Genomic DNA, 11,487 nt, shown 5'->3' on the forward strand with positions numbered 1-11,487 from the left:
TGCCTGCGCGAGATGGGATTCAGTCATGGAGACAGGTAGGTACATTGGGCAGCAGCAATCCGTCTTGACACTTGCTTGAACATGGGGAGGTACGCACACAGCACGCAAGGCATCGCGGCTGCTGCGAGATTGCATCAAGCCATGGCACTTGAATTCGAGATGAACATTGCAGTGGTTTAGGCAAGCATGAGCAACACAGAAGGCAGGTGCTTTTGGGTGATAGAAACAATGGTTGACAAAGAAATCCCTGTTGTTGTCGCTTTCCTTTGTTGACATCGTGGAGACGAATCAGGAAAGTGGGTATGGTGGGGTCGGCTGTAGACGCACGGCTTAGATGGTGCACTATCTCTGGGACAGCAAAAAAGATGCCGATCACGATAGTTCAGTAACAGCAGCCCATTATGGCTTGCCCGCATCTCAGCTTGCCCTCCCTGAAGGGGGCCAACTACAGCTGCTGCAACTTGCTCCTGTGCCAGGCATCAGACATGTTGCTCACAATCGCACCTTTCATGTTGCATCCAGCGATTGCCCCGCCGGCAATAGAAGGCATCAGAAAAATGATTCTTTCACAAACGTCACGCTTTGGGAGGCACAAAGGGAGTAATCTATGGGGAATGGGGGACTTGATTTGTTCGCCAACTGCTAGACTTGGCGCTATTTACACTGGCTTTCCCACTCCTCCGAGACGACGAGAACATGGCACTACCCATCCATCCAGAAACGAGGTTGAATCCTTGATGAAGAATCCGATTCCAGATCGCTTTTCCTTGCTGAGAGCTGAGAGCAATATGCTCTGTTCAAATATGCCCACGAAGCGCCGATCCTGTTCTGCCCTTCCGTTGCGCACAATGCAGCCCATGCCCCGAATCGGTGCCGTGTACCCCCTCCGAGAGCCTGTTATTTCTCTCCGCGAACGTTGTCGCAAAATTCAGCCCCTCAACAACTTGCAAGAGACAGCAGTGGCATTGGTAGCAGCCTCCGGAGCAACATCGATGACGACTTTGGACGCTGCGGGGAGAGTCGAACCAGCACTAGGGCTGTCCGCCGAGCCAGGAGTGGAGGCCGGAGTCAAGATGGCTGCATTGGTGGGAAGATGCTGGGCTGAGATGTGAGCGGCATCGTGAACGACAATCGGGGCAGCGAGCGGGCCGCCTGCTGAAGCCACTGAAGCCATCGGCTGAGCGTTACCGACAGAGAGAGCTTGACCCAAAGCCTGACTCGACTCGAGAGCAGAAGAGCCTACAACGAGGGAGTCAAGAAGGGTCAAGGCTTCGGAAGGAGATAAGGCTGGAGAATAGTGGCCTGGGTGGTCGCTTAAGCCTTCGGTGATGCCGCACTCCTCCATAGAGGTAGCAATGCCGACGTCAAGGCCGAAGTCGTCCGCATAGATGTTGTCGTGGACAGAAGTTAAGAGACTCTCGTCAGTCATGGAGCTTGGAGGTGCCTTGGTATCGTTGAAGAGGCGGGTCGCGGCGTCGATTACACTCTCCTTGCTATAGTTGATGTGGATCGCCATCAGACGATCACGACTGCGCTGAAGTTGAGGAAGGCATAGCTGCTCGTTGTACCTCGACTCCAGCTTGCGCCTCAAACAAAGGGAGCGGTGGAACGGGTCCGACCATGAGCTGCGGATGTTGGTGGCGGAAGATGACATGCTGATGATTTTTCCCGTTTTCTTGAGGGCCGTGGTTGTCGACGTTCTCCTTAACGCAAGGCCGTAACAATGTCCTGAAGAATGCTGGCACTTTGTTGTGTTGGGTGCGGAACAGAAAGGGCCACGGAGAAAGCTGAAGCGTCCTAATAAACCGTCTTCTTTTACTGGTAAGCATCGTTACGCAAGAGACGCGAGGTGAATGGTCTGGTCAACCTGACTGTCAGAAGATCGGACGACGGGAGGGCGACCTTGAACATCTTACAAGAAGTTCTTGGTATATAAATGATATCCCAATGTAACCAAAGCTTCTATTTTGTACATCCGGGATCTTCAGGATTAACTCATGGTTGGGTTAAATTGGAAAACTAAGGGTGCCCTCGAAGCCCTTTCTGGGCCGGTATTTCAGCAAGACAGTGAAGAGTATGATGCTTGCACATGGCTCTCCTTCTTTACACCAGCAGCCTTCAACTCAGGTTGCACTGCGTCTCTCTTTCACTATTCTCCCTTCCCAGTCTAATCCGGACGCAAGAACAACGAGAACGAGAAAAGTGATCTTACCATAAGGATGGGAGCATATGTGGGTAGGCGAGAAGGACTAGGTCGGGGACTGGCTTTTGTTGAGAAAGAGCACTCAGAAGTGTAGAGTACATACCGGTGGGAAGGTACCTCTAGATGTAGCAGTCGGGTGCCTCTAGTAAAGGCAAGAATCACCCATTCTGAGACCAAACAAAACAAAGCCAACCAACCCAACCTGGAATCTTTTGCTTCCTGTTCCACTGCTCATTGTTGTCACCAATAACCGAATCAATTCTTGTTCTTCGCTTTTTGACAGAAGTATCACTTTTCTCATCACGAACTACGCTACAGTACCAGCAGCCTATCGGAAACCACATCGTCATGGAAACAAACAGGGCATCAGGTAGTCAGCAACCTGCTGACAATGTGGACGAGGATCCTTCAGGAGTTCACGAGGTAAGCGGGTCCTACGTCGGGTTCAGAGAAGTTGTCATGAACGCAGTCTAATATATATCTTCTTTCAAGCAGCACACAACTCCGGGGCGACCTGCAACCCATAGCCACGATGTTGATAACGGCCTGACTATGAACACGTCGGACAATACTGATCCTGGACCGTCTGATCCCATTATCACCAGCCAAGAATACGAAGAAATGGAAGCAAGAGTGTTTCAGGAACCTTTCACACCTGAGGAGTTGCTAGTAGCACAAAACTGCGTCCTTCCCTCGTCTTTCAACCCCGAACCGAGTATTCGTCAGATTATTACCCAAATGGCCATATATCATAAGATTCGCTTCCAATCTTGCGAATCTGCTAAACTCAATAGCAACATCAATGTTCCATCAACTGCCTCTGATTCCCGCCCGCTTGACTATGCACCTGATGCCCTCGGTCCGGCTACACCTTTTCAACTTTACCATCCAGTTGCCTCTCCTGTTGGTCACCAACTCGCAGGAAGCAACATCGGTAATCCCAACTCTACTCCCCGTCCCTCTCGACTCGCCCTCGGCGTACCAGTAGGTCCGCCTATCGTTTCTCAGGAAAAATGTGATGCATTGGCTGGCCGCTGCAACTCCCTCGTCTGGCAACCGGGCGCGCACCGCTGTCTGGATCATAATTATGGCCGTATTGCAGGGAAGGACTGCATCAGGGACATCAAGGCTCGCCACGCGTTGGGAATCTGGTGCTGCACCGGGTGTCTCAAGGAGGAGGTCGAACACAAGAAAACGCGTTGTCTAAATTGCCGTTCGTACATGCTTGAGTGGAAGAAGCGCAAAAAGGCCGCCGCTAGCAATGATAGTGGTGATGGTACCCAGAACCAGGAAAATGGAGAAAACGATGCAGAGTACCCAGTTGAGGGGGCTTCAAACTCTAACTCTGTCAACAATGGAGGAGCAATGATGTATCCATACGGCCCCGGCAATCACAATCCTTTGGGTATCGGCAGTTCAAATACTCCGATCACAATGCCAGGGATTCCGGAGGTCCAACTCGCGAGCAACCTCCGCTACAGCCCTTATGCTTTTCAACCCTCTCATACGGCTGGAGACTCAATGAATGGCTCCTCCCTTGGACCAGGGATTAATGGTGTGCCCTCCAATCTTCAGAATAATTTCTACGGCTTATTGCAATCGTTCGGCCAGATATCCGCCCCCAATTTGGCCCAAGGTCTTTCTGACAATGCATCCTCGAGTGCCGGCCTTCCTGCTCAGGGGCATTCATCCAGTTTAGCAGAACGAAGCCAGGAGCAAGATCAAGAGAACAACAGCCACCATCGATATGGTTCACAGTAGAGTGACACGAGACTCAAGTCCGCTGGGAATCGGAACAGAGATATTTTCAACGGGGGATATAGAACCAACGCAAAAGACGTTGCAAGGAGCGAAGGACAGTAAGATCAAGAGGTACGTGTGGATGAAGCAGAGATCCAAGGAACCAGCGAAGTGCACCATAGGTAGCGTTGAAAACCGACAGATAGACATAAACCTTCGTCAGTATTGACGGTAGAAGTATCCCACTCCAAGTAGATAGACATCGGCCTTTTGCCCCAGATAACACAAGAAATATCCTCTCTTTACAGTTGTACACATGAACGCTTCGCAAATCCTTGAGATCACATGGCAACAGGTTGGGAGCTCTGTTTGAATCCCAAAGATATCACAGGTCTCCTGGGTGTTGTGGCCGGGGTGTTGCTCGGCGTATCGGTGACTCGCTGCTTTTTCATCTCATTTTTTGGTCTTTTCTGGTCGAGATGCTAGGACCGAGAAAGGAAAAGTCCACAATTCATTTGAGGCCATGTGGTGGTGTTTCGCGGCCACCTCTGGTGGATTTCACCACGGCGGGAACAAGTGGTACAGCTTTCAGGAGATACGATATCGAAATAAAGGAAGTAGAGGTAAGCTGAGCGGCTGAGCCTGAAGGAAGGCGAGTAGGCAGACAGGAGGGGGAATGACTGACAAACCCAAAATCTGGAAGGAATCCTAGAGGTATGCAAGGAAGTCACCGGAAGGGAGGACCGTTATGTGGCTGCTATATCGGGCCATTTCAAAAACTCAAAACTGCCAAACCCCATACAAAATCCCATCCTCGATATCAACCTGTAGGAACAATCGGGAGGTGTCAGATTCAAGGGTGGTTTTAGCCATACCATATGGAGGTTAGCGCTCTAGCCACCTGATATTGCCTGATTTCTGGGCATATTTGGGTTACCCCAGCACCCCTTATACCTTCTAGGCGAGTCAATTACACACTCTTCAATTAATCAATTCTACACCATTACATTTAACAATTAATAGTCTAATTTATATATTTACGTTTAACGCTACGAATATCGATTACAAGCAATATCCCTACAAAACCAACAACGTTAACTATATCCTTATTAAAGGAATTTATTAATAAGGTTATTATAATTATCTTCAATACCCCTACCGATTAGCCCAGCTAGTATAAAACTCATAAGAGATTCGTTAGTAACAACCAAAACTTTAGTAACTAATTACTTAAGAGAGGACTTATAATTTAAAGGGTTTTACCCCTGAAGCCGGAAGATTTCTTCTTTACTAAATAAGTAAAGGACCGCCTTTTAGCGGTAAAGAAGGAGTTCGTTAAATTTAATAGAGGAATCCGGGTTAAGAAGGCCGTAATTATAATTATAATAACTACTATAACTACTAATACGAATGGTACTATTACTAAAATTACTACTATTACCCAACTCTAAAAAAAACCGCCACCAGCGTTAATGAAAATAATAAAGAAGGAAATTTAAAAGAAGAAAATAAAAAAAAAGAAGAGGAGGATAATAAATATTATATTAAATAGGATATTAGGGAGGATATAATTATTAACCCCTTTACCGATTTAATAGTTACTAGAAAAATAGCGTACAATTAAACTAATAATATATATAACGTTTACAATAAATACTAAAAAGACTTCGACAACGCTAATACCCAAATTTGTAATTAAATAAATACCTATATTACCGCCTACTATACTAATACTTTATTTAAATAAGATAAATCTACCCGCGATTAGTTTAGAAAGATTGAGAATTAAATTAACTATTAACCTATCGATTAAATTGCTAAAATTCGGTAAAATTATTAAATTTTTATTAAACTATAAAGAAATAACCTAAAAACTTCGAAAAGTAATTATTTAATCAAAAAATCCTTATTATAAATAGAAAGAAATTTAAAATTAATAAAATAACTTCCTCTACTTTAGAATTTAGTAATTTTATTAATATAGTCCGTAAATATAAACCCATCTAAATTAATAACTCCTAGAAATTCGATAACGAATTCGAAGAAATGGTTTTAAAATATAAGGACATATCTACTAATTTTAAAAGGGTTAATATACTAGAACGTACTATATTATTAATTAATTTTAAGAAAGTTATAGTTCGTAGCGCCTAGGGTATTAGCCACTGTAGTTCGTAAGAGTTCGCGTTTAATAAAGAGGATGCTCCTAATTCTAATTATAAAAAGAAACGGAAGGTAAACGTAAGGAAGAAACGTACCGCGGATAAAAATATAAATAATTCTTTATAATTAAAAAAAAGAGGAGGCGTTACGCTACTTTATAAAATCTACAAATAAGGCCTTTACTTAATAATACGCTATTAATATTTAATATTTAAAATTAAAGATAATCCTAAATAGAAATTAAGCGGCTCTATTTAGAAGTTTATTAATAAAAGTTTTAAAAAGTATCCCAAAATTAGTAAAAAGGTTAAGAAGGCTAGGAATTAAATACGGGAGTACTTTATTACTTCTATGCAAATTACTACTTCGAAAAATTAAAGGAAATGAGAAATCGGTACTTATAATTCAACATCTCTTATTAAATAAAGTACTTTTAACGCGAATAATAGTAAGGGTAATATTTATTTATTTAAAAACTTTATAATCTTCGATTTTAGGGTTTCCATTTATATTTTTAACGAAATTAATCGTTTTTCTTCGTTTCGAACAACGTCCCTAAAGGATTGTATTTAGGTTAATAAATCTTAAATACCTATTAAGGGTCTTAGGACTATTAATATAGAAAAATAGGAAAAGAAAGGAATTTTAAAGTTATAATTAAAAGAAGTAACTTTTTACTTTAATTTCACTACTAATTTATATTATTATATTTATTTCGAAAGTAAAGTTTTTACTAGGATTATAAACCCCCTAATAATTGCTTCTATCAGCTAAATGGCTTACCTTTTTTTTTCTTTTAGGAAATTTATTATTAAACGGTCTTCGAATATTTACCCTTTTCTTTTAATTACGCCGCCTTTTTTATTTGTCAAATTCGCTTTAATTCCTTTATTGGCCGTCGCGTATATAAAATACCCGCTAAATTCTAATATAAGCGATTCAATTATTATGGTCCTTAAATCTTCGAATACTTTTATAACGTTGAAGGCACTAGATTTAAAGGGCCCGCTACTTATTAATATAACGTATATAATATTTAAAAATTAAATAATAAATTAAATAAAAATTATAAAATAAGGAACTTAGTCCGGAAGAGCATTTCGCTATCGACTTCCTCGAATATAAAGTAAGGAGAGGTAATTTTAAATATATTATAATTATTACTTATTAATAGATTAAATTCGTTTAGGATATTTATATAGCGAATCGAATAATTAAAGCTACTACTAAAAGACTCCTTTTGGTTATTAATATAATTAATTATTAATATAATATTAAAGTCAAATACATCGAATATAATAATGAATTCAATGATTAATATATTAAAAATAAATAAATTATACGCTTTATTATTCTCGAACCCTTAATAGTTAATATTTAAGTTTAAAACGGTAATATTAAATGCTTAAGGAGTATAATTAAAGAAAAGGCGCATATAATAATAAATAGCGCTAAATTCCCTTATAACCTCTAGCTTTAAATCGTTTTAACCTCAATCTATTTTATTAACCGATTACTTAAGTATTTTTATAATCAAAAGTTATTATACGAATAGTTTTATATTTTCGTAGCTTACTATAAAGAAGTATAAACCGAGCCCCGTAAGCCTAACTTCAATTATTTACGTATTTACAATTATAAAGTATACGCGATAACGGATATTATATAGAAGAAAGAGCAACGGTATAAAAGGCTTTAATTAAAGGCCTAAATCGGATTCCTTATTAGCTATACTACTTCTTCTATCTACTAAATTTAAAACTTATAAATTAATTAAATTATTTATACCTATAACATACTATTTAATAAAAATTTAATTTATTTAAAGAACTTTAATCATTTTAAAGAAGGATTAAGGCTAATTAATAACGAGATTGCCGATTTATTTAACCGAATTAATTAACCTCCTTAATTATCTATATAACATTTCGAACCTTTTAATGCAATTTAAAATATAGAAAATAACGGTCTTACCCCTCTCCTACCGTTACTCTGTAATAATAAACTTTAAAAAGATAATAATAATATTATTTTAAAATTAATAAAACTTATTATTTAAAATAAAATATCTATTAATTTTATACTTCGTTACTCTACCCCGCTAAATATACTACTAGCTACTCTTACTACCGGCCTTATAATAGATTTACTAAAACCTATCTCCTTCTCAACTTTCGAACTATAAAAAGCTGTATTTAATGTTAGGAGACTTATTTAATTAATTAAATAGCGGTAAGGCAAGATGATTATAAAGGTAAAAATTAACCGCTTAATTTCCAAAGGTAGTAGATTAAATCCTATTAAACGTTAAAACTTCCTTCTAATCCTAAAGAATTATCATAATTTCGAATATTATAATTTAAATAATCTTTTTAAATAAATAGAGGAAGTATATTTCGATAGCTATAAAGAAATAAGGTTATAGCTTAAAATTAACGAAGACGTTCTCTATACTAAAAGTTTTCAAATCTTCGATTATATTTAAATATACGTATATAAATTCAATAAGTATAGTCGGTTATTAAAAGTAAAAACTCGCCTCGTAATGAAAGGAGACTAGTAATATAATTATAGCAAGAAAATATATACCTCTATATTAACTAATCGTTTATTTCGGTTAATTATCGCCTATATTACTAAATTTAATCTTAAATTTATTTAATATAATATAGTAAATACCTTCGTTAACGCCTACTTTAATAAGGAGATCTATATACGCATACTTCCTAATTATTAAAAGTATAGTATTATCTTTGAAATCTTCAAGGCCTTTTACAATTTCCGACGAACTCCCTTACTATAGTAACGAGAATTCAATAGAATTTTCGAAAGCTTAGGATTCAGACCGTTATCCGAAGACCCGTATATTCTTAAATATAATAGAATCCTAATTTTCTATTATATTAACAATATTATTTTCGCCTTCGATAAATCATAGTATAATAAAATTACCCGGGTTATAAAGAAATTGGAGGAAAAATATAAACTTACTAATAATAATAACTTTCAATAATTTTTAAATATCGATATTATTCGAGATTAAGAGGTAGGCTATATTTAATTATCCTAACGGGAATATATTTATAGAATTACTAAATTAATTAAAAATCCCTATACTTTTACCTTTATCCTAATAAATAACGAAGAATTTATACTTTATAATAGCGTAACCTCTTTTAATAAAATCTAAAAATACTAGGTCGTTATCAATTCTATAATATACGCCGTTATAATTACCCAGCCTAATATTACCTTCGCCGCTAGCTAATTAATTCGCTACAATTACAATCCCAATCCTTAATATCGTAAAACTATTAATAAAATTTTATACTACCTTTAATATTACCTTAATCTCTCCCTCTGTTATAATAGATTAACGAAATTCGAAATTACTTTAAATATACTGTACGCTAATAACTCTCTAAATTAAAAGAGCTCGTATAAATTTATAACTAAACTTTTTAATGATCTAGTTCATTAGGGTACAGCTAAACAAAACATAATATCTACTTTAACAATAGAAATAAAATTATTATTAATTTTAAACGCTACTAAGGAGGCTATCGCTATTATACATTTACATAAGGAGATTAATATTCCCTTCAATAAAAATAAATCTATAGTCGGTTATAATAATATATAAACAATCCGTATATTAATTATTGAAGTAACGAAATTAATGACTGAATTAAAGTACGTCGATATCTATTATTACTAATTAAAGTAAGAAATTATAGAAGGAAAGATTAAAATTGAATATTTAAAAACGAAGAAGATACTAACTAATAGATTGATGAAGGTTCTAGGACAACTAGATTACGAGAAATTCCGGGAATTAATAGGAATAATAAATATACCAATTCGTAAAGAGATAAGGATAGATAAGGAGATTCCGGGTAATATTTTGGAGGATATTCATAGTTTGGCTAAAGAAATTAACGTACTAGAAGAGAGATTCTATAAATAGTTTTACTTTTACCCTATTTAGAAGGTCTACAAGTGAGGGGGTATATTAGATTCAAGGGTGGTTTTAGCCATACCATATAGAGGTTAGCGCTCTAGCTACTTAATATTGCTTGATTTCTAGGTATATCTAGGTTACCCCAGCACCCCCTATACCTTCTGGGCGAGTCAGTCACATACTCTTCAATCAATTAATTCTGTACCGTCACATCTAACAGGAGGGGATGTTTCAACCAATTCGAATCTGTCGATCCCAGCCCACCCATCACAAGTTCTCCTTCGCAATCCATCTTGACAGACTCATTAACTAAGTCATCTGCGCCCTTTGTTTGACAGCTAACTGGGAACAGATCTCAACCTCAAAGAACTCTCTTTGTTTCGTTGAAGTCGCGGTCTGATCGGTCTCCTCGGTACGACCTCCGGGCGATATCAGTTAGGTCCATGCCCTGTCTCTCTTGCACTGTGCCGATGGAGTTGATGAAAAGAGAAGAGCTTCTAGGTTTCGAAGGCTTGTCGGTTTGGCTAAATGTTCTTTGTGTCCGGCGCCGTTGAGGGACTAGCCGAAGGAGCTGTCCCGGACTGAAGTTTTCTGAACGTTGTTGTTCTGAAGAGACTGCTCTTTGTGAAGCAAATGCTGGCCTGGCATGTACCGCACATGCGAGTTTCGGACAGGGAAAGACTGCATGTCCTGCATGTTCTGCAGCAGCGGGTCTTGCAGGCAGAACATGTTGGCGGTGCCGTGCATCTCGGACCACTCGTGCCTGGATACCTCTATGAACTTGCGACGTCGCCCACGGGTTAAGCTGCTCTTTCCGACCCATCGCCTTCTTTTCAACCCTTCCATTCAAGTTCCCGCCATCACCAATGGTTCTCCTGGGACCAGGAGCCGGCTTGATGTTACCACCGATGGGTCCGGCACCGGAAACAGTCGATACCGGGACACGTTGGCTTGTTCCATGAAAGCCAACCGCCACATGTTCACCATGTTCAATCGAACCATGAGAAACTTGGCCTTGAGCACTCGGACATCCCACGGACCCTACCCATACTCCCCTAGCTCTCCATCAGACAGGTCGATATCTTCCTCCCATTAAGGGGAGGTCTCTTCCTCGCGACTCTTGATCTCCGCCAACCAACCGGCAATCGCTGGAAACTCCATGGCCATTAGGTACGACCTAGACATTGCACCCAAGCCGTTGGGATCACCCGTTCGGAGTTGAAAGAAGACCCAGAGAGTCCACACGGAGCCCAAAGCAAATGAACCTCCTTAGCTCGGTGGTGGCATGTCACTGTCAATGAAACAACACTCGAGAACAAGGACTATTGAACGAAGGGAGTTGCAATCAATGGAGGAATCTACGAATAAGTGCCCGGCTACTACACCAGTGAGCTGCTAGGGGACGACCATCGTTAGATTG

The 11,487-nt window shown here is 39.2% G+C and overlaps 2 protein-coding genes across 2 annotated transcripts; one reads left to right on the forward strand and one right to left on the reverse strand.

The window, feature by feature from the left end:
• Positions 1 to 1,189: 1,189 nt before the first annotated feature.
• Positions 1,190 to 1,654, reverse strand: B0H65DRAFT_393664 (uncharacterized protein; the record flags this gene model as incomplete). Its single annotated transcript, XM_062823760.1, has 1 exon — positions 1,190 to 1,654. A coding segment is annotated over one exon (465 nt), but the record flags the coding sequence as incomplete, so codon positions are not given.
• An 897-nt stretch (positions 1,655 to 2,551) lies between these two features.
• B0H65DRAFT_389128 (uncharacterized protein) lies at positions 2,552 to 3,253 on the forward strand (the record flags this gene model as incomplete). Its single annotated transcript, XM_062823733.1, has 2 exons — positions 2,552 to 2,634; positions 2,836 to 3,253. Coding segments are annotated over 2 exons (501 nt in total), but the record flags the coding sequence as incomplete, so codon positions are not given.
• Positions 3,254 to 11,487: the final 8,234 nt, after the last annotated feature.

The sequence above is a fragment of the Neurospora tetraspora genome, assembly GCF_033439725.1.
Source record: "Neurospora tetraspora strain CBS 560.94 chromosome Unknown B0H65scaffold_10, whole genome shotgun sequence".
In the NCBI taxonomy this organism is placed as follows: Eukaryota; Fungi; Ascomycota; class Sordariomycetes; order Sordariales; family Sordariaceae; genus Neurospora; species Neurospora tetraspora.